This window comes from Tachysurus fulvidraco, chromosome 9 (assembly GCF_022655615.1).
Source record: "Tachysurus fulvidraco isolate hzauxx_2018 chromosome 9, HZAU_PFXX_2.0, whole genome shotgun sequence".
In the NCBI taxonomy this organism is placed as follows: Eukaryota; Metazoa; Chordata; class Actinopteri; order Siluriformes; family Bagridae; genus Tachysurus; species Tachysurus fulvidraco.
Window position 1 is genome coordinate 5,439,863 of NC_062526.1, and position 23,185 is coordinate 5,463,047.

General features: G+C 40.7%; 1 protein-coding gene across 4 annotated transcripts in view; it reads left to right on the forward strand.

Annotated features, from left to right (window-relative positions):
- Positions 1–23,185, forward strand: part of traf2a (Tnf receptor-associated factor 2a) — a 44,319-nt gene that overhangs the window by 4,606 nt on the left and 16,528 nt on the right. Inside the window, exons 4-11 of one of the 4 annotated variants that reach the window (XR_007143950.1) lie at positions 806–967; positions 1,094–1,168; positions 1,264–1,338; positions 1,735–2,256; positions 3,568–3,745; positions 3,828–3,976; positions 4,323–5,243; positions 5,323–5,464. Coding sequence is in view for 3 of the 4 variants with exons in the window: in XM_027162719.2 (XP_027018520.1) it covers positions 806–967; positions 1,094–1,168; positions 1,264–1,338; positions 1,735–2,256; positions 3,568–3,745; positions 3,828–3,976; positions 5,323–5,541 (1,380 nt within the window). In the remaining variant the exon portion in view is untranslated. Of the gene's footprint in view, positions 1–805; positions 968–1,093; positions 1,169–1,263; positions 1,339–1,734; positions 2,257–3,567; positions 3,746–3,827; positions 3,977–4,322; positions 8,799–23,185 lie in introns of those variants that run through there. The other 3 variants (XM_047818832.1, XM_027162719.2, XM_047818831.1) reach the window with 3 other exon arrangements.

Consider the following 23,185-nt stretch of genomic DNA (forward strand, 5'->3'; position numbering starts at 1 on the left):
TTAAAATGATATTTTCAAGCCGCATCCAAGCCTTCATTCTGAAAATGAAGACTTTGCATAGAATGCTGTATACAAGCGATGTAGTTACAACCACGAACATAATTAAAGCATGCAGTCGTCTCTCCATGATGTACTGTATGCTGTATTTTCCTCTTTTTGTTCACTTCCGTAGTTTTGTTGAAATTTCCCGCACGTTTATTCTGACCAATCGAGAAGCAGTTTAGGAAATACGCTCGAAGACATGTGGCCAATGAGTGATGCGGATGTTATCACATGACTGCATTTTGGTTCGTTTCAACTGGTGCGGAACAGAACGATCGGTGTGGTGTGAAAAGGAACCAAAACTGCTAAAAGGCTAAAATGTATCATTTATTTGCTTTTGGTCCGGACCAAATGAACCGAACTATAGGTGTGAAAGCACCCTAAATCACTAGGCTACCACTCGCTTGTTTCTAATGATTAAAAAGGACCGATAAGATGATTTTCCATTCTGCTGGCTGAACAGAATGCTAGTGTGCTGGTAAACAGGGTTAAACTTGGGTCAGAGAATGTTGTAACCAGGATACGCTTCCAGTTTTCAAACTAGAACATTTATTGTGAATTATACTGCCGAACAATTATCAGTGATCAATGCTGTGTTGTTCTGTCGCCCTTTTGCCCATTCTTTCTTCACGCTATTTCCAAAATGATGCAACACGTCACACGCTGTCTCCTACTGACATTGTGGAGATTTGCACAACATTCGGGTGAAAGGTTCAGATCATCGTCACATGTTTTTGTACACTTCTGTTTATTACCCCACCAGGCTACCCACGAGGGACAGTGCGATTTTATGATCATCCCATGTCCGTCCTGCAAAGAGCTCCTGAGAGCCAACGAACTTGAACGTCACAACGAGCGCGAATGCCCAGAGAGGACTCTGAACTGCAAATACTGCAAAGAACCTTTTCATTTTAAAAACATTAAGGTGAACACTCTAGTTTTTTTTTTCTTACGGGATGTGTGTTCAGTGTGAGCACGATTGTGGAACAAAGCCAAAAGTTTGACACATGATAGGAAAAGAAACAAAATGCTGTGCCTTGATTTTTTTTAGGCCCACGATGAGATTTGTCCAAAATACCCAATGATTTGTGAAGGCTGTGCGAAGAAGAAAATTCCCAGAGAAAAGGTGAATACACATTATTATTATTATTATTTATGATTACCTGCTGAACTGATTTGTTGTTCATGCTTGATGCTTTTTCTCTTTTATGTTTATGTAAGTACGTGGATCACATTAAGCTGTGTACCAAATTCCGCACCCCATGCAGATTCCACGTTGTCGGCTGCGACATGTCTGTGAGTACCCCATACTAGCATTGCTTTATTTTATTTTATTTTATTTTAATTTATTTATTTATTTATTTATTTATTTATTTATTTATTTATTTATTTATTTATTAAGAGCAAATCTGCCAGTGCATTCTGGTTCACACTATTTGGCTATAGTTGGTGGAGAAGCAAATTTGTGGGGAGAGGTGTGTGTGTGTGTGTGTGTGTGTGTGTGTGTGTGTGTGTGTGTGTGTGTGTGTGTGTGTGTGTGTGTGTGTGTGTGTGTGTGTGTGTGTGTGTGTGTGTGTGTGTGTGTGTGTGTGTGTGTGCAAGAATAGAAGGTCTGGGTTCTGGAATTAAAAACCCCAAAGGAACGTTTTCTGTGTGTTATTCCAAAAGAATCTTTAAGAATCTCACTTGCAGGTGGAGAAGGAGAAGATCCATGAGCACGAGCGGGCATGCTCGTACGAGCATCTGAATCTGCTGCTGCACTTTATCATGGGCATCAAGGTGAGCGTAGAGAGCCTGCAGCCGCAGGGCCTGGAACTGGCCAGCCACAAGCTCAAGGAGCTGCAGCAGTCTCTGTGCGAGCTGGAAGTCAAGCTGGGTCAGCTGAGCGCTGGGGCTCCCGTGCAGGGGCCCTGTGTGCCGTGCGCGCCTGCGCCTAATCCTCCACCCCCTGCGCCACCCGCACCCACCCTGACCACCTCGTTCACCCCATTGCCCAGCGCTGTCGGCGCCGCCCTCGAGCTGCAACTGCACAGCGAGAAGACCAAGGTGGCCGAGCTGAGCCGTCGCTGCCAGGAGCTCGAGCTGAAGGCCAGCACCTTCGAGAACATTGTGTGCGTGCTGAATCGCGAGATGGAGCGCTCAGCCACCACCATGGAGGCTTACAACCGCCAGCACCGGCTCGACCAGGACAAGATCGAGATCCTCAACAACAAGGTGATGAAGTGCTTCGAGAAAAAAAGAACTTAAAATCGAAGAAACTACTGAAAAGTTGAGTGCTTAATAAATATGGGTCAAAGACAAGTAAGGTGCATTTGCCCAAAGGCTTTTTAATGTATGTAAAATGATTGATGTATAAATGAATATATAATGTAATATTTAAATATCCTTTGCTTTGTTGGCTGCCTGTCTTCATCAGCATAATGATGACCAAACAGCACTCAAAAATATTTGGCCAAAATTTGAGGATATGAACTGACCCATTTGCCATTTAAACTACCGTCCTGTGTCCCAATTTAATTCTCCTGAATGCTTTATACTATACCAGCTTAGGAAAGCATTAAGTTATACAGTCAAATAGGGCTGGGCGATATGGCTGAAATATGTATCACGATATCAGTGCTTCATATCGGTCAATATAGATAATTGTTGATATTTTTTCTGACCCATTTAAAATAAGGACCAGGAGAAAAGTATATTACATTTAAACATTTTAATTTTAAACTTAACCTTCCTCTGATCAGAATCCCCTCAGTTATTAAGCCCGAAATGTCAACAACCAGGAAAACGCAAATAATTACAATGTAAACATAAGTCTAAAGGCACAATGAACACTTAACTATTATCTCTTAACATTTAAGGTGCAAAATGAAAGAAAATGTAAGAAATGCTTAATAAAGTGTAATAAATTAGTGCAAAGTGTTAAATATAAACAGAGAAACCTGAGAATTTAGCACGAGTTTAGTGCTAGGGAGTTCACTAGCTGTTCAGCTTCTGGCGAATAAAGTGTGTAAAAGATGTGCAGCGTTCTGTAAACATAAATAAAACTGAGGTAGACTGAGATACATCTGTAATATGAAAAACAAACCTGATACGGTACAGTAACATTGATTGAAATATAAAATCTCTAGAAATATGAAAAAGTAGCTGATTGATTTACAATTTCTTCGCTCACTGCAGCTCATTTTCTGTTCATCAGTCGCCGGTTACTGAAGAGGAATCCAGCAGACCGGCACGAGACAACAAACATGATACTGTTACATGATTGGCTGTTAGCGTGTCACTCCCTATGTTGCTAGGTTACCAGAGAGTGAGTGCCTTTGTTAACATCCTCTGACGAAAAATTAAATATATCGAACGTTTTATCGTCTATCGCGATACATATCGTTATCATTTTATCGCCCAGCCCTAAAATCAAATCATTCGGCTTGATAAGTTTAAAAGGCAACACACTTTTACTGTAGTGTGTGAGCGTCTGTAGTACTTGACTGTACACCACTTACCTCTGCTTCTACGATCCACCTTCAGGTACGTCAGCTGGAGAGGACGGTGGGGCTGAGGGATCTTTCCATCGTGGAGATGGAGAGCAAGATGAGAGAAATGTCAGCCGCCACCTACGATGGCGTGTTTGTGTGGAAGATCACGGACTTTGCCAAGAAGAGGCAAGACGCTGTAGCTGGAAGGGCCCCAGCCATGTTCTCACCTGGTACAGATGGGAGACTTCAGTTAAATCTTACTAGTATTGTTGTTAGTCTAAATGCTATAATACATTCCTCTATGTTTTGCAGCATTTTATACAAGCAAGTATGGCTACAAGATGTGTTTGCGCATCTACCTGAATGGGGATGGAACAGGGCGCGGCACTCACTTGTCTCTGTTCTTCGTGGTGATGAGGGGACACAGTGATGCCTTGCTCAAGTGGCCTTTTAACCAGAAGGTATTTCTCATCACACATTCATTTTACTGAAGATGTCTTTCTGCTTTGCTCATGTAAAAACAGTATTTATTAGATAACGCTGCATCATGACCCGCTGTCCCTGGTTAATGTCCTGCAACAGCATACTTGTGAGGAGTAAACCATGATAAGGTGTGCTGTTTCAGGACCTTAACCAGGAACAACTAATTAACTTTTTTAACACACTTTTTTTTATTACTTTTTATTCACTTATAGTATGTTTTATTACTTGTAATAGCAATAGCAAGATAATAGTTGTACCTTGGTGGAAGACTTTTTCTCAGTAGAATAGATCGAGAATTATCAGCTTCGTGTGGCCAATTTAAAGATTGAAGTAAGCCTCATTGAGGCCAGTGACCCTGGTTGTGATCCGTTGACGACGCCTGGTTGACGACTCCTGGTTGCAATCCATTGACTACGCCTGGTTGCAATCCATTGACGACGCCTGGTTGCAATCCATTGACGACGCCTGGTTGACGACGCCTGGTTGCAATCCATTGATGACGCCTGGTTGACGACGCCTGGTTGACGACGCATGGTTGCAATCCATTGACGACGCCTGGTTGACGACGCCTGGTTGACGACGCGTGGTTGCAATCCGTTGACGACGCCTGGTTGACGACGCCTGGTTGACGACGCGTGGTTGCAATCCGTTGACGACGCCTGGTTGCAATCCGTTGACGACGCCTGGTTGCAATCCGTTGACGACGCCTGGTTGCAATCCGTTGACGACGCCTGGTTGCGATCCATTGACGACGCCTGGTTGATAATGCCTGGTTGCGATCCATTGACGATGCCTGGTTGACAATGCCTGGTTGGCGATGCCTCGTTGCGATCCATTGACGACGCCTGGTTGCGATCCGATGGCGGCGCCTGGTTGATGACGCCTGGTTGCGATCCGATGACGACGCCTGGTGGTTGACGCCTGGTTGCGATCCGCTGACGACGCCCGGTTGACGACGCCTGGTTGTGATCCGTTGACGACGCCTGGTTGATGATGCCTGGTTGCGATCCGATGACGACGCCTGGTTGACGACGCCTGGTTGAAGAATTCTATTTGCAGAAGATGGGTTGCAGAATCCTGGCTGACGAATCCTGGTTGAAGTTGCTTGGTTGAAGAATCCAATTTGAAGAAGCCTGGTTAAACAAGATCAACTGAAGAATTGTGGCTGACAAAGCCTGGTTGAAGAACCCTGGTTGAAGAAGCCCTCATCAGAAGACATATATAGTGGTTTCGACTTAAATCATTGTCAGTGTAATAAAGCACATTACTGCATTATGGGCATAAAACTATAAGAAGTAAAACTTGTCCAATTCCACACTTGCAGGTCACCCTGATGCTGCTCGACCAGAATAACAGAGAGCACATCATTGACGCCTTCCGGCCCGACATCTCGTCCTCGTCGTTCCAGAGACCCGTCAGCGACATGAACATCGCCAGCGGATGCCCTCTCTTCTGCCCCCTCCCTAAGCTCGACTCCAAGAACTCATACATCCGTGATGACACCATCTTCATCAAGGCCATTGTTGACCTCACTGGCCTTTAAGGCTGTTAGGCAGCTCTTTGCACTCCTCCAGCCTGCTGCGCTCGGTTTTCAGTGCCGTTCTTTCGGAGGCCTGAGACCTGTAGCAGATCTCTGATAGGGGCCCTACGCACCCCTGAATGACTCCCATTCCCAGGGCCGTGTTACTTTACATCGCTCTACATTAATGTTGCCAACCCAAAATGTGCCTGGAGTTTGTGCAGTTTTGCTGTAATATAGTTGGAAAGTTCTCTCCTTATTCCCCTTAGCGGGAATAGCGGTCAGCAGTGATTGTAATGTAACTATCGGTGCCCGTTTTGGCACTTCTGCCTTTTCTAGAGATCGAGAGAGGACTTTTCCTCACAGGATAGGAGTCATTTCACCTTCAGGAGCTTTGCTTGTGCTGTGGCCAATGTTTGAGGCTTGGCGTTTACTTTTCGGTGTTTGAACTACTTCCGTGTTTCTTTTGCATAGACAGACGTGGAGTTTCAATAACAATGAATGATGCTAACGAATTCTTTTGCTCCTATATAGTTCCTTAATCTTGCTTAATCTAATATCTAACCGCTCTGAGTGTATTACATCTTCTCGCCTCTCCTCTATGTACGTGGTGGTGAACATTGCTCGAATTCCATGAAGTTCCGAAAGCGCAAAATTCGTTTTTTTTTTTGTTTTTTTTTTCCCCGACCCTGCTTGTGTTTGAGGTATGTGTACGTGCAGGTCTCTGTTTCCTTCCTTACCATTTTTTTGGTGTTCTTTGCTGTATTAGTTTGCATGTTGGATCTGTGGAAGATACATTCAAGTTAGCAAAAGTGCAGGTTTGCACCTTGAACCTGAGAAGCGAAGGCAGTTTCATCGTAACTCCCTGTCAGCGAAAAATAACGACACACCGCTGTTAGTTTTAAACGCTCCGATTTTTTGACTCTCATGCCTAAGTGTAGCCCATCATTTCACTAGGAGCAGATAGGATCATCCTGAGCACAAGGCAGCAAGGCATCTGGGATTTACGCGAAACACACTAACTGGCAGCTTTTAGTCTAATCTGAGTGGAGACGTAGACTAGGACAGAAACTCGTGCTTTTTTGTGGCGTGAAAGGGCTGGTGTTGAATTGTACTTTGGTGTTTTCTCGTTCTGAGTGTTATCTTGATGTTGTGCTGCTTTGGGCAAAAGTGATTATTGGCCCTCCAACTATAACTTACTCTTTTAAACTAGAATTAGCCGAAAGGGACTATTCTTTAGTCACTCCTGTTTTGTCGCTATACTATAAAGGTTCTCTATGGGTTTAACACTTTGTGAACATACTAGAAACATGTGGTTGTTAACGGAGCTATGTGTCGTGTCCGTGGTAATCATAAACCGTTTAAAAGATTACAAGCATTAAACAGAAGTCACGGATTTACATCCGTTACCACAGCTCCTGTTGTCCCAGGCGACTTTGTGGGGGGGAATAAAAAGCAAAAAGGAAAAAAAAATTGCTCTCAGCATCGATGTTTGTCATTTAAACGCCACGGCGCACGATCAGGCAGAAGACGTCGGCTGAAATATTCGCACATCTGTACGGCGGACAACGGGGCTAACTCTGGAAGCAAAGGACTACTAATTATTAATTAGTAATTACACAACTGCTAATCCTACCTGTAGCACCTGTAAGCCATCATAAGATCAGATAGGTTCCATAAAATACACGCGATCACCTCAAGAGAAGCGGTAGTGTGGTGGGATTTAGTTTAGTTTTGTTTCGTTTTGTTTTTCTTTCTTTCTTTCTTTCTTTTTTTTTTTTTAGGAACCACAGTGAGCATCGCTACACCTATTACAGTGTATGACTCTTCCATCCTAAGGGCTTACAGCATACAGTACGTCTTCCATACGAGGTTTCCACTCTGACCCTTTTTCCTAGATGGAGTCTGAGATGCTTTTTATTTATCTATTTATTTGTTTGTTTGTTTTTTTATTGTTTTTTTATTTTGTAAAACAAAAAGCAGACAAAAAAAAAGATGCCTTCATGCTACCGACGCACCGAGACCCAGCCTATTTTCAAACCAGTTCCGACAGACATTGAAACCTCTCTGTGCACGAGATGTTTCAATAAAGCAAAAAAACAAAAAAAACCCCACAAAAAACAAAAAAAAAAACCAACAAAACAACCAAACACACATATTGTAAAGTATTGGTTTACTTCATAGACCAACATTTTATTTGTATTGCTTTTACTTTATTATCTGTTGAAATGCGGTATACGACGGTTATAAATGTGAATGTGTTATATTGCTTATTTAAGTATAAATAGATATACTATTATACAGTACACACAGTTGTCTGACTGTACGCTGTGCATATAATGAATATTTAATTATATATCTAATATAGATTCTATTAAGTAATAATATATGTACTATTTCCTGTTGGGATGGTTTAAAAATGTGTTCGGGCGCTTTTTTTTTTTTTTGGGCTTTACAAGTTCTCCACTCATCACTAGTCATCATACGAGGAAAGTCTTTTTGAAAAGATCTGCTGCTTTTTTTTTTTCCCACCATGATGTTTATTTGGCACTCGAGGTTTTCTCCAGCTTGCTCCTTTCGCCCCAGTGACATTTCAGCGCATTTTCTGTTTCTTTTTTTGTAAATAGGTGACGTGCCTCTGTAGTGTAGCTCATATAATGCATCCTATCTCTTTCTACACGCCAGCTTAAGCAACCACCGCATGCTGCAGGTGTGCCGTGTCCGTGAGTCATCTGTACGAGGTTCTGGCATATATTCCATTATACACTTTGCCTTTTTTTCAATTGACCTTGCATTATTTGTTGTAATGCGTACATTACAGTTCAGCTTGTGCAATTATACAAGTGACCTTCCTATAGTTTGAGTGGAATCTAGCGCGTTCGTCCGCACAGCGGGTCGGATTTTTGTTTCTTTTCAATCCGAAAGCTAGGCTTTTGCTAGACACACTACATTTGCTACATTTGCAGGAGTTTAAATGTATATTAACTCTCATGTGCTATACTGAATTGACCGTATTTTCTTATGTTTTTACATTTGAAGCAAAAGCTCTAAAAGTCCTTTCTTAGATTACCAGTCTACTACTTGTACTTGTTATTTGTGTACATTTAATAAATTGTGTTGCCGGTTTATATCCTTGTAAGACCTCCGTCTTGCAGCGCCATAACATTTCCAGTGCAGTTTACTTTGGAAAACTTGTGATGACCTGCGACTATCGTGATTCTTTTCTCCCTTTACTACGATTTAACCCTCTGACATCTTCAATAAATGCTTTTCTGACCTCACCGTGATGAAAGTGTGCTGAATTATTTTTGCAGTCACCACATGATGGCACTAGTGTGACTCGGGAGTTCACGTTGTATCCATTTTCCTCTCTAGCACTGATGCTACACACACACACACACACTCTCTCTCTCTCTCTCTCTCTCTCTCTCTCTCTCTAAAAGAAAAGGCAAAGGAAGTTCAGTAAAATGGCCTCCTCTGTGCTGATGGCTTTCACAGAGTCCACTGAAGCACGCTCGATGTACTTCATCCAGCTCAGCACTTTTTTTTTCCTGTTCTTCTCGTTCTGCTTCTCCGAGGTTCTGCTTCCGTTCAAACCATTCCATATTTTAAGCTAAAATCAAAACTTTTTAAAATTTCTCGACGAAATTTCTGCAAAAAAATAAAAATGGTGTGATTTTTATTTTATTTTTTTTAATATAAATTCCCATTTTGTAGTGAGACTTGTATCATAATAAAACAAATATTTTATTCAAACTTTATTTCAGAAAATGCGCTTTGTCTTTGTCTTCTGGAAATTTCAACTCCAATCTCCATTCACATCTTTTAAGAGCTCGGTCTGTTATATGTCCATGATTTCCCTCACCGAATCTTTTATACGGTACAGTGATAATGTTTTCTAAATGATTCCCTGGACTGAGAAAAGTAGAGAATGTTGTGAGGCAGATGCTGATTGGTCCAAATGTCCTTACACTTTCTGATAAACATCATTATAACGTTGAGGGCAGTTTGGCCGAATCTCTTCATTATTAAAAGCTATAGACCTACACAATAGAGCCTTGCTATTAATGCTAGTATGTGACATTCATTTCGTACAAAGGAACAAATCAGTCAATCTGTGAGATCTTTATTCAGATTTTCATCTTGTTAAAAAAAAAAAAGACCAGCGGGAAGATAAACAGCAGGCTTTAAAATAGGAAATTTCACATCAATTACTGCCTACTTTAGTTCCAAAGAAATCAGTAGCCTGTGTCTGACATTACCTAAGAGAAAACCGAGACAAAATGTCAGCCAAAGTGTAACAATGAGGTCATTTCCCTAAGTACACTCAAAAACATTTGAGCACTCATTAATTATACTGTCTAGTTAATTGAAAACCAAATGCCACACACGGTTATAATAAAGCAGGTCTTTTTTGTCTCTCTTTTGGAAACGTAGTGTTTATCCCATGGGAATATTGCTGAAAGTTTTCAGGAAGTGTCAGTAGACAAGTTTTGACAAGCTTAGGTAGCAGTTTTAAAAGGTGAGAGGTGATTATTACCTCATGGTTTTAGGAAGACAGACTGGGGCTCTTTAATCGCCACTCTTTATTTGAACGTTTACTTCATTAGTCAGCTGTAAAAAAAAAAAAAAAAAAAAAGTCCTTTGTAATGTCATTCAGCTTGAATGAGGTTGATTTTAGTTACATATAATCGGTTTCTGGTGAGAAAGATTCCAGATTCCATCGGATTTCACCACAGGCGCTAATATAATAAGTGTTGTTTGGAAAGATGCTATTTATTCCCAAATTTGGCTTCAGACACAAGCTGTGAGACTGAGTCATATGGTAGATAACCTCCACAGCAGGAGGGTTTTAGTATTCATATTAAGCTGGCTTATGGTGCCTGGCTTTTTTTTTTTTCTTTCTTCCTGAGGGCAAATCTGCAGCGCTGTATCCGAGTGCACAGACAGTGTCTAATCTATGGATTAACATCGTGACAATGCTTCTATCACGGTTTCTCTATGTGTACCCGATAGTGTGTCTTTACATACAGTAGGAGGAGCCTTTTGAAGAGACACACTAGTGGTGGTTGGCTTTTTAAGTGAGTAGTATATGTGGGATGTGTTTAACCTTCTGTACTGAAGAAGTGATTACTTCAAGGCTTAGAGTAAAGGTTAGTTTCCATTTTTAAAATATTTACAAGCCTACAGCAGATACGTTTATCCACAGTGACTTACAGATGTGCTTCGGTTTTGATCTCCGTCAAAAACACATCCGTATGTTAGTCAGGGTCTGAGAATACCATTAAGGTACAAATGGTTAGTACAACTAGGAATTAGTACAGCAATGGAAAAAGTGAATATCATGTGAAAAGGTGGACCTTTAGTCTTAGAGGAAGTTTAATTCACCACCTGGGTGCCGGTACAGAGAAGAGTCTTGATCCCTATATTTCTTGCAGATGGTACAGAGAATGGCATTCTTAAGTGCCTTCAGGTTGTAAGGTCTGTTTTTTTTTTTTTTTGGCTTTGTACATAAGCATTGGTGTTTGACGTGGGTATCTCCAGTGGAGAGATTAAGGCAATGGGCAAAATGGGATAACTTTGGATGAAAGAAAACAAGTCATGCAGCTGCATTCTTTATCAGTCTTTATCATGGGTGGAATGTCATGCAGGGGAAGACCTGCCAGGAAAGACTCGCATTAGCACAGTGATGAGTTGATAAGGGACTCGAGTGGGCTACATTTAGAGAAATGGCCAGATCCTTATAAAGGAGAAAGTCATCTAGAAATATTAGCAGTGAAGTATAGTGGGTTCTCCAGATCTAAACCAAAGTTGCATGCATCGGTAGATGATTCTCATGGGGGATCACAAGAGCTTGAAACAGGGATACATGAGAAGCTAAACTCTGAATGTCTGAGGGAGGAAGAGCTTGCTTATAGATTGAGAATGGAAGAATACCAAGTGCTGAGCCTTGTGGGATATTAGTGGAGTCAGCATGGAGCAGATATGGATCTCTTCCATGTCACTTGATATAACCGTCACCCCAGTAAAAGGCAAAACAATGCTGGGTTACTAATTCTTGGATTTGTGAGGATAGACAGTCGTGTCTTTTGATTGACCATGTTGTAGGCTGCTGAGAGGTCAAGATGGATCAAAATCAGTGATAGATTGGCTGCTATAGGGGTATGAACTTCTCTATAACAGTGACAAAGACTGTGGAGGCGTGAGCGGCTTTAAATCCAGACTGGCTAGGTTCATGGCGAGGGGGTAGGATTTTTAGCCAAGAATCTTATGAGCTGTGTAGAAATGTGATGAAGAGATAGAAAGGGGAGAGGAATATTGATGCATAGGCACTCAGGAAGTGGTAGCCTAATGGTTAAGACTTTGGACTAATGGAAGGTCGTGTGTTCAAATCCCACCTCTGCCAAGCTGTTAGGTCACTGTTAGGTCACTCTTGGGTCACTGAGCTTGGCCTTTAACCCACAACTGTTTATGCCAAATGCCATGAATGAAAGGAGATTGTTAGAACCTTGCATAGTTCAGATGTCAAATTTCCCTTACAGAGTGATATCATGGCCTCAGAGAAGAACTTCTCTATAAGAAAGCCTTATGAGCTGAGATCACCATCAAGTTTGCATTTTCTCCACTTTTACTCTGCTGCCCTTACTCCTTGGAATATCTTGGACAGGCAGGGGGTGGGGGTGAGGACACTTTCTTGGTCTGGAGGATAGAGGGCAGAGTAGGTCAGTAGATGAAGAAAGTAAGGAAGGATGGAGTGTAGGGTGGTTGTAAAGAGAAAAAAACTGTCAGGCTAAAGTAGAGTTATAGGGATGCTGGAAGTTAGGGGGGAAGGAGAGATGGAGAGGAGGTTACGGCAAGTGGGAGAGGGTTATAAATTGTTGAAAAGATCAGAATGTTTCCTCTCGTCTCTGTCACAGGAGGGTAATTGTTGCAGGTCAGGACAAAAGATTGCAAGAGCAGGAGGTGGCAGGAAGAGTGGAGCATGAAGTCTCCAAGGAGAAGGAATCAGGTGTAGTCAAAAGGCCAGAAACTTGACAGGATGCCTTGCACATTTATGCATTTTATTATGGGTCAGGTAGGTGATAAATAACAAAAACATGAAGATTAATGGGATACATAAGAGCAACATCACAACAGAGAGGAAATGACATTTTAAATAACGGTTACCCTCCAGCCATACCTGATGGATGCCAAAATCGAGTTCTGCTGAACCAGGTACTCACACAATAGATCAATTATTGTCTCATAGTCATATACACACACATCTGATGACACTGCATTACAAACTGCACTATGAAAAGTCTGCTTTGTCTGTTCCAACTTGTCAAAACTTGTTATTGTGTATTATGATGGCTAATAGAAAAGGCATAGAAATTGGCCGTTTACATGGAACAGACGAAATGAAACGTAGTGTGATGACTTTCAGAGAGCAACGAGAACATTAAATCATAACACTCAAAGAAATATAAGTTTATGCTGTATATAAACATAAAAATCAATGTAATTGATTGATCGATGTAAATGTGTATTGAGGTGTATATATTGCACATAGTGTAAAATTTTAGCTTTCCCCTATTCTCAAATTGAGCCTTAAATGAAAAGCATTTTTTTTTTTGCAGTAGCTTTATAAAAGCAATTCTCAATATACTTAATATAAAAAGTGATACTAAAACAACACATCTACTACAAATAGACACCCTTTCTTCATCTGTACCTCGACTCTCTTGAGAGAAACAGTCATAAAACTCATTTCTCCCCTAATTCTCCTGCAGTCTGATCTCATTTTAGGCCAACTGTTTCCTGGAGGCTTTCATTCTTCCCTCGTGTTCCCATTTCCCATAAGTTCCTCAGCCCTGAGGATGGCTGCTGTGCCTCCGCTCTGGTTCTCTGTAAGTAAACAGTTTCAGATCCCTTGGTAACACAACAGTGTTGATTTATGATAGCGTTTTCCACAGGTGAAGATCTGCTTTCATACTGTATCTGAATGGCATTTTAACATCTTTGTCTAATATAAAACTTAATATATATTTACAAACCCTAACCCTAAGTCTAATAATTTAATTAAAGTCGGCGTTCGATTGTGTTGTGTGTTTGTTTGTCTGAATGTGTATATGTTTATACTTAAAACCTTTCTCTATCTTGCATCACAAAGGGTGGCCCAAAATCTCTGGTCCAAAATCTCCTTCTGTCTTGACACAGTCTGCTTTATCTACCTCACTGTTGAGCTGCATGTAGAAATATTTCGCTCCCTTGCGTCATCGTGGCAGGATCCTGCTGGTACGTGTGCTTAGTTTATGGATCCTGGTGAGAGATGTTTGAGCACTGTGTTAGAGGAAGGTGGTTTTAGGCCAAATGGATCTACCTGCTGAGAGCTGGTACTCAAAGCGAAAGGTGCCATGCTGAGAGAGACTAAACTCTTTATCCCTTGTCTGTTTCCATTCCTTTGATCATAGTTTTTAATGTGTTTGTAACTAGGAGCTCACATATGCCATGTGGAAAATTTTTCTTTTCATGAACTATTGGCTAATGTTATGGCAAAAAAAAAGTTGCTTCTTAGCCATTTAGAACCATTTAGCTATTACAGTTTGATAAAGTTCATGTGTAGTGGATTTTATAGATCTAATAATCTAGAATCTGGGTTGAGTATAATAATGTTGAGTACATTATACATTATGAAAAAGCATTTGATAGGGACATCATTAAAAAATGTCGATTTTGAAAAAAGTCGACAATTAATGAAAAGAACCTTCAGGCAGTTCTGGTAGAACAAATCAAGCTCAAGTTACGCTCTACAGCTTTACACTTGGGATGTGGTAGCTCAGTGGTTAAGGTATTGGGCTACTGGTCGGAAGGTCATGGGTTCGAACCACAGGTCCACCAAGCTGCCACTGCTGGGCCCCTCAGCAAGGCCCTTAACCCTCAGTTGCTCAGTTGTAAGTCACTCTGGATAAGGGTGTCTGTTAAATGCCGTAAATGTTACACATTCATTCATTTTCTACCGCTTATCCAAACCTCTCCGGTCACGGGGAGCCTGTGCCTATCTCAGGCGTCATTGGGCATCAAGGCAGGATACACCCTGTACGGAGTGCCAACCCATCACAGGGCACACTCTACACTTGTCACTCTTTATTTGTTTTAGTTGTCTTCTACAATATATCGGTGTTGAAATGAATGAACCGAATTAATGGATATGAGCTCAAAGTGCACACTTTAATTTTCAGCTTTAATTTAATTTGGGGTTATTTAAATAGCCCTAAATTAAATTTAGATTTTTAGATATTTGGTTGCAAATCCTTTTCACTCAATGACTCACTGGAGCCTGGAACCTGACAGAAGTTGCTAGAAGCTGGGTTTCTTCCCAGGTGACTTTTACTACAGCGGTCTGCAGTTCCTGCTTAATGGTTCCTGCTAAGGTATTTTGTCTTCTGGTTTCAGCAAGAGAAATTCATGCACTTTATTTAATTTAAAACTCCAGTATTCCTTGATAAACAGCTGAAATAGCAATAAATTCGTCCAGATCCAAATACCTGGTTATATGTATATATAAGTCCTGTCTTTAATGTCTCCATAATTTCTTTTCTTTTTCAGACCCAAATAATCATGGCAAAATGATCTCTTCTTGCTTTTTTCCTCTAAAATCTGTTTTTCTGTTGGTTCTGTTCTTCCTCTTCTTCTTGGAATTTAATTTTATTGATGGATTAACTTTATATTTTGGTAGAAGTTTAAATTCCTGCTTTTTTAACCAAGAAACCTTTGCACTTATCTGTATACTGTATGTTGAGCTAAAATAAATAAATACAACCGAGTAAATGCTGTATGTTAAGCCTGGATTTGTTCCTCGAAGACACGTAGGTCATAAGTCATGGTTTCTTAGTTTCCATCTAAAATAGTGTAATTAGTGTAGGAGGCTGACTCTAAAGGAAAGAACTAAAAATCTTTCATGTGGTGTTCCTCAAAATCCATCACATTCCACTGGACTGATTTCATTTCTATGGTCACCCTCAGGTCCCATGGGCTATCTTGTGGTTTATGTGGAGACGTTCTGAGACACAAACACATTGGTACTGTTGAAGTGTGTTATACTGCAGCCTCCACTGAATCAGTTACATCATGGTGGTCTGGGTTGCTGGTAAATCGTCCGCAATTAACTTTGCAATCTGGCCACATTATTCACCATAAGCAAACAAAGCAGTGAGATCAGACACAGTCACCGTTCTCAACATCAATGACCGTAAAGTTTCGTTTTAACAAACCAAAAAGATTAAATCAGACTTTTACTAAGAAGAGATACGGTAAATTCTTGCATGTTTCTTTTACCATATCTTATAGTACTCATAGTACTCATCACTCATAGTACTGACACGAGAGATTTAGCTTTTATGGGCTTATATTACATCCGTTCCTGTAAGAATGATTAAGAAGCAATGCGTCTTGGATCCTCTGAAAGTAACTTTGGCTGCATTTTCTGCTGTCTCATGTGGGTCCACTTTTATGGATCCACATGTTCCATTAAACCAGGCTCCCACAGAATGAGCCTAACTGGAAAGGATGGAAAAAATGTTAAACATAGGAACCAAAAGTATGGTTTGAACCTTTCAGTGAGTCACACAGTCCTAGCGAGTAGAAAGACCCTACTTCTAACTGCAGTTTGTCTGAGGAGTAAGCGCCAATATCAACTAGAAAAAGCTGTTAGTGTGGGGAAATGATATATCTCAAATATATGATTGCGCAATTTGTCACTAATAGATATCTGACAAGTCACTGTAGCGACCGTAGCAAAACTTGGGAAGCCTAACTGTATTATTTTCCCACCTGCATTTTGCATTTTGTTTTTTAATATTAAGCTTTTTCCCTTTAGATTTGGTTTCTGGCTTCAGAACTGTTCCGTCTTCAGACTAGCTATGAATAAACTATCCAAATACTAGTCAATCTCAGCCAATCCTAGTGTTCCAGAGATCCGCCTGTGGTTACTGTGAGGTTTTATTTAGGTTTGGACTAAACCCATTCAATTCATGGGACCAGGCAAAGATTCTAATAACTGTAAGAACTCAATATTACATATAATAACTTGGATAATGGTAGGTTGCATTTTCCACCACTCTAGCTAAACAAACACAGTGCTTCGTGCCGTACCCCCAACCCCACCCCCTCGCTTGTGCATTAAAGATCCCTGGGGTAGACTTAGCTGCAGTTCCCCGGCAAAGTCAAATAAGTCACAGAGAAATGACCCAACATATTTAAACAAACCAAATAAGGCAGAGGATTTCCAACTGGTAGTGGCTCATTAAAAAAAGCCTGGTGGATGGGGTAATTGCTCACAGAGAGAGCGAGGTCTGATGGGATTTCTCAGTAAGGCTTGAGGTGAATTAATTGCTCAGGGTGATTTTAAGGCACTCAGAGTTGTAGCACTTATAGGGTACTATAGATATATCATTTTACCCTGGGCACTGTGTAGCTTCATTAAAAACCGTGGTCATGAATTGGAATTTGAAACACCTTGGGTTTGATGGTAGCCCAATGCAGGTAACTGGAAAACCTGGAGGAATCAGGAAACCCACAAGCACACTGGCAGAATGTGCAAAACCCCTCACAGACAGTAAGCTCCAGGATCTCAGGGGTCAAACCTCAGACCCTGGAGCTGCCACAGTGCTGCTCATGAATAAAACATCAGTCTTCATCTACTGCATGACCAGACCTCATTGACACCATTGACAGAACCTTGCTTCCCTTCTTTATATCTCCATGATTCAGTCTTGAGTCAGAAAGAATTTTATGACTCATTTTGTTTAAAAAAAAAAGACACCTTTCTTCTTCCATGAAGGAACATTTATTAAAATGACTGGACACGAATACAAATAAGTATCGAATCCGCATGTGTTTATAGTAATTCTTCCATCGAAACGGGAGGAAAAAGCTCAGTTTTGACATTTGCTCCTGTCTGGCGTCACCTACAGTAGGATGTGCCAAAAGCTACAGCAAATCTCAGACGATTTGCTCAGGGATAGGCACATTTTGGAAAGAAAAAATCATAGTATGCTTACATGGTGAAAGTCAAATAGGACTGTGGTGTATTTGAAGTCATCATTGAGGATGTGTGGCTTGGATATTTGTAGGAAAAATAATAATGCTTTGAGTCTGGATGAATCTTAGACACTACATCTGTAAGCTCGATGTAACTTCCCTCGCCACACTTATATACTTCTTTATATTACTTGTTTGACCTGCTCATGTCATGTGCCTTCTATGGTGTTGGTCTTGAAGTGCACCTCTGTTAAATCCTGTCAATGTATGCGTATTCAGTTCCATCCTAACATACAGTACCATGCATCCACAGCATCTCTGTACTTCTTATACTGCCAACATAGACGATAAGAGTAGAAACCAATTCCAGGTGACTCGGGGTAAAACAGTCCATCATAAGGGACTGCTGCATGTATATTCACACAACCATTTAAACCAATACCATTTAGGTATTTGGAGTGGGGGAGTAAACTGGAGGCAGACCTTAGCCTTAGGGGTGTGAGGCAAACCTGCTAACCACTACGACCCCAAACTGTCTTTTGAATCCTACTGTATGCAAAACAACTTCTAATGTTCTTCTCCAGGTAGAACCTTTTTTTTTATACTTTATTTTGGACCAGAGGTCGTTTGTTTTGGTTGTGTTCTTGTTTAACATCGTTGTCAAGTCACATTCCAGATTGGTGCTAAATGGCTCATATGAATGTACACACTCAGAGATTTATGACTTTGCAGTTTTTATAAGTATGTTTGTTTTTACCTAAGCTTACTAGGGGGAAAATTTTCATAGAAAAGTTCCAAAAAAAATAAACTGTGATGTCAACCCAATTTCTGCTCTCTGAGATGCTCCAAGGTGTTTATCTTCAACCGCTAAAATTTCTGTGTAAGGTTATCAACAGGGGGAAAAAAACACACGTCTCACTGTGAAGGCTGACAGAGTCCTGAATAAAATAATTCAGTTGTTTGTACTGATTGAAAATGTCCCATAAGTCGATGTCTGTTCCACAAATGTATTGGTAAAAAGGTTAAACAAATAAGTACGAATTTAACAATTTTTTTAAAGAGCATCAGATAACCCAACACTTTTCTAAAAGCACTTAACATGATGTATGGTGCTTCATAAACGATTTACAACCAACCAAAAAAAGTTCCCCTGCAGAAGAAGGGGGTTTTAATGTACTACAGCCCCTACACAAAAGTGACACGTACCTGTAGTTCACTGCTAAATTTTACACAAGTGGTTTATGGGCATGTTTCACACATTTCTCACCTTGTGCCTGTGTTTTAACTTTCACGTTTAACCTTTACACGTGATTTATGGATTATCTTTTCACATGAAGAATTCATTGTAACGTGCTTACATGAAGATGTTGTGTGTTTACGAGAGTTTAACTTCGCCACATTACTGAGCACATATTCTGTTAAATGTATAGAATATTTCCATCTCAGTATATTTTCAACAAATCTGGCTAAGGTAATGGTTCATTATAGACTATAAAAGAGGGAAAAATATACTTGTAGGACCTTTAATGTTCCTTGAGAAAGATCTTTGTGGCAGGATTTCACGGAAGGTTCCAGATTCCAGGAATAATTACATGCACATAGAAACAAATATGTAACCAAACACATTTCACAAGAAGGACCTTGTTATTGATGTGTCTTGCTGTTCCATGTGTGAGATTTGTTTATTCGAGTGATGTTAAAAAAACCACATTAAATATAATTTCGATGTTCGCTTTCTTAGCATAAAAATAATTAAAAAGTACATTCTGCCTTTCTGACCACAAATCATTCCTCAGACATTCTCCAGAACAGTGAAAAGTTCAACCAGGCCACTGAGATCTTTATGGATCTGCCCATTACAGCGTTTCATCTATAAAATTTTTTTTTTCTTTCGATAAGTAAAGGTCTGAAGAAAACCTTCCGACGTCCCGACGGTTGCTCAACCAACCTCTGATTTCAGTCATTGAGTTTCGAAGTAATTCTTCAACCTCATAAAAACTTGACTGTGCATCAGTTCCTGCTTGGAAGATGTTCTTGTGTTCCTCTGCGTCTATAATAAACCCTTTATTCTGTGGTTATAACGTGGTTTTGTAACCTCAGGAACATTAGTCTCTTTTTGAAATGTTTGCTCCCTTCAGATGTGGAGGACTGTATGTATTTCAGATGCCTCGACACACAGGCGTTATTTTCCTTTCTCGAGGCGGCAGTTCCTCGGGGTTTTGAGGTAGTAACCGGTTGTGTTTTTCTTGTCAGCGGCTACTGTTTTTGTTCGAGGTTCTACATTCTTGCTGATCAAGCATTTGGACACACATGGTGCTAAGCTTCTGTCTTCCACATTTGCAGACGATTTCACACGTGCGCCCTGGAAGACGTGAGGAAACCATCAGCCGAGGAAGAGGTCAAGTTTGCCTTTCATTAGGAAATGTCTTAAAGTCTGGGTTTATGGCGGGCCTGCTTGAGAAGGCTGCAACACAGATGTTCGTGCTTTGTCGCAAATCACAGCTGGTTGCCTGAGACACGGTGTGGCATTTGTGATCTTTTATGGCTGAAATCGAGTAGCATGTACCGTCTCGATGGCTGTCCTTCGTCAGGGAAAAAAAAGCTTGCATTTAAAGCCTGACACATGTCTTGGCTTCAGAGGCATTTGACAAGATAATGAAAAACATGACAAAGTAGCAAAGTGGGTCAGCTCAGAAATAGCAGACGCACCTTAAAGAAAGAGAAAGTATAGGTTCTGTCATGGATCTGAAGATATAATAAAGAAAAGAACAGAAAGGTTCTTGTCCCAGGAGACAGCTAAGGACAAAAATGGAGAACGATGACCCACAGAATGAATGAAAAGCATAGCATTGTTTTAGTGTCTGGCTTTTATCTGTGTGATTACAGAAGTCTGTTAACCTTATTATGTGTCACACTGTATGACACGATCCCAATAAAAGCGGATTCTGTAATAAACTCTGGGATAATACGTTCTCTGTGTCACATTATACGACGAATCACCTCTACAGTAACAATAGACATACATTTAAAGAAAATTATTATGTCCTGCTCAGATCATCAATAAGAGAGATCTGGACTTGTACTGGAGATGGCTTCGCATAAACAGAAACATTCTCCAAAGTCATCTGGAGGTAATAAGGATGTGTTCGTTTCATCCGTTAGCATGTCTTATGAACATTTTGCCATTACTGTGCGCATTGCTCTCCACTGGGTTTTGTGTAGACGTCTTAGAGTCGTGTTAAAGTCATCATAGTCATCTTAGACTCCTCTTTTTTAAGACGATTCTACGAAGGCTCTAAGACAATTCCAAGATGAAACAACTCTATTGCCCCTTTTCCACTGAGGCAGTTTGAGTGCTGGTTCGGAGCCAGATCCTAATTTAGGACCAGTTCTTTCTGTTTCGACAGCCAAAGCACCGGCTCCGAACCAGGAAAAGTGGTTCTTAAGTAGCACCAAAACGTTGCTGGTCTAGACTTAAGACCCGCTTGTGTCCGGGGCTGTGGGTGGGGCTACTGTTAGATAATGTACCTTAAGTTTAATACACTTTTACTTTACCGCGATATGATACATTATCAGCACACATGATAGTAGGTAGCTACATGCTAAGGCTAACGTTTTTTCTGTGTTAACGATAAAATAACGTTATGTACTTTATCGATTACAACCTCCGTTTATACAGATTACACGAAGCCGCACGTACACGTTTTATTCGCCGCGTTTGGATGTTAATGTAGGTTCGCGAAGCCATGAGCATTAACAGTAAAGCAACATCCGCCATTGTTGTTGTGTTTGTGTTTGCCGCTGCTGCACTAATGTTGCTGGGACACGTGACACGTATACAGTGACGTCACACTCGGCGGTTCTTAGAACCGGCACCAGCGCTAGCTCTGAACCAGCACCCGCATGAGGCATAAGATCACTTAAAGAAAATCTCAAAAAACTCTAAGATGATACTGACATGACTCTCAGATTATAAGATGACTCTAAGAAGACTCAGAGGTGACTCTAGGACTCTAAGATGAGAGGTGACTCTAGGTTCTAAGATGACTAAAATAACGCTAAGATGATTCCATGATGATTCGAGGATGACTTTAAGACGATTCTAAGAAGACGTTCTCCGTTCTCTTTGGCCACTGGCGGTAAATCAGCACATCACAATATATCCCACATTCATAATGCCGGATTTTTGAGAATGACAACAACCTGGGGCCAGAAATCATATAGTGTGAAACATGAAAATTTAATCAGTAACATTCACCTTCAGGTAAGTGATGAATTATTACTAGGAACCTGCAGCAAAAAACTGAACGCCATTAACTATCTACTAAGCATTTACATTTACCAGACACTTTTATCCAGAGCGAATTTAATACAACTGGCCTTGCTCAGGGGCCCAGTGGTGCTTGGTGCTCTTGGGATTCAAGCTTACAACCTTCTGATTGGTAGTCCAACACCTTAGACACAAGGCTACCACATCCCCCACATGTTACTAAGCAACTTCTTGGTGTAACATGGTGAACTCCATGGTGATATGACTCCTCAAACATGCATACAAGACAAATATTGATTATAAACATGGTAATTGATGGCAAATGGACATCGGTTTTACAAGAGGGATAAATAAGTACCCCAAATCGAGTCGTGCAGTTGTCGGCGTTGTTGTATCGGTGAGATAATTACACGTCTTTACACACCAGCAGACAGATTTATAGCTTTAAAAAAAAAAAACTAGATGTCTTTTGTACTTTTGCATGGGTGAGCATTCAGTGCAGAGATAATGACAGTTATTGGTAGGATGCACTTCTGCTTAGCAGTAGGTGTGGACATATTTGGGCAGTCACACTATTTTAAAACAGATGGATCCAGAGAAGGAAAAAATGCTACTGTCTCATGATGGTCCTGCAGAGAAATAGAGAAAGAGAAGGAGAGAAAGGCAGAGAAGTGGACATTTCTGACATGTGGTGAACTCAACATGCCTTTCTGGAGCATGCTGTAATAAACTGGGGAATTCTCAAGCACAAGACAACTCTGTTTCTTTTAGTATTTGGCCATGTTATGACTCGTGCAATGCTACTATTTGCCTTTTCTGACATATCTGCCCAAAGAGTGAAAAGCATAACATTAAAGCAAATTGCTGCTTGTTTCCAAGACATAAATTGAGAAGTATTGACTGTTCAGTCACTGATCTGTGCAGCGCTGATGTATTTACAGGCCCTGGGATACACAAAGCTAGGTGAGTGGCGAAGAATGTAGCATGCCTAAAGGTGTCGTTAAGACTTAACGGCATGGCGCGTTGCTTTGTACAAATACACATTAATGAACGTGGGTCAGCGACATGACAGCTGAGCAGGGTAATGGGAAATCCTAAACACTAGAGAATTTCTACTGTAACTACTGATACCATTATTAAACTATAAGCCAGCTCATTTAAGAATTTGCGATCATGGAAATGAACACAAAAACAAGCAGATTATAATTTTTTAGAACTATATTACAAATGTGTTTTTTTTTAGCAGATTTGGGCCAAGACACATTGTGCAACATCATCACAACACAAAGCCATTTGGCAGACACCCTCATCCATACAACCTACATTTATCTCTATCATACAGCTGAGCAATTAAGAGTTAAGGACCTTGCACAGGGG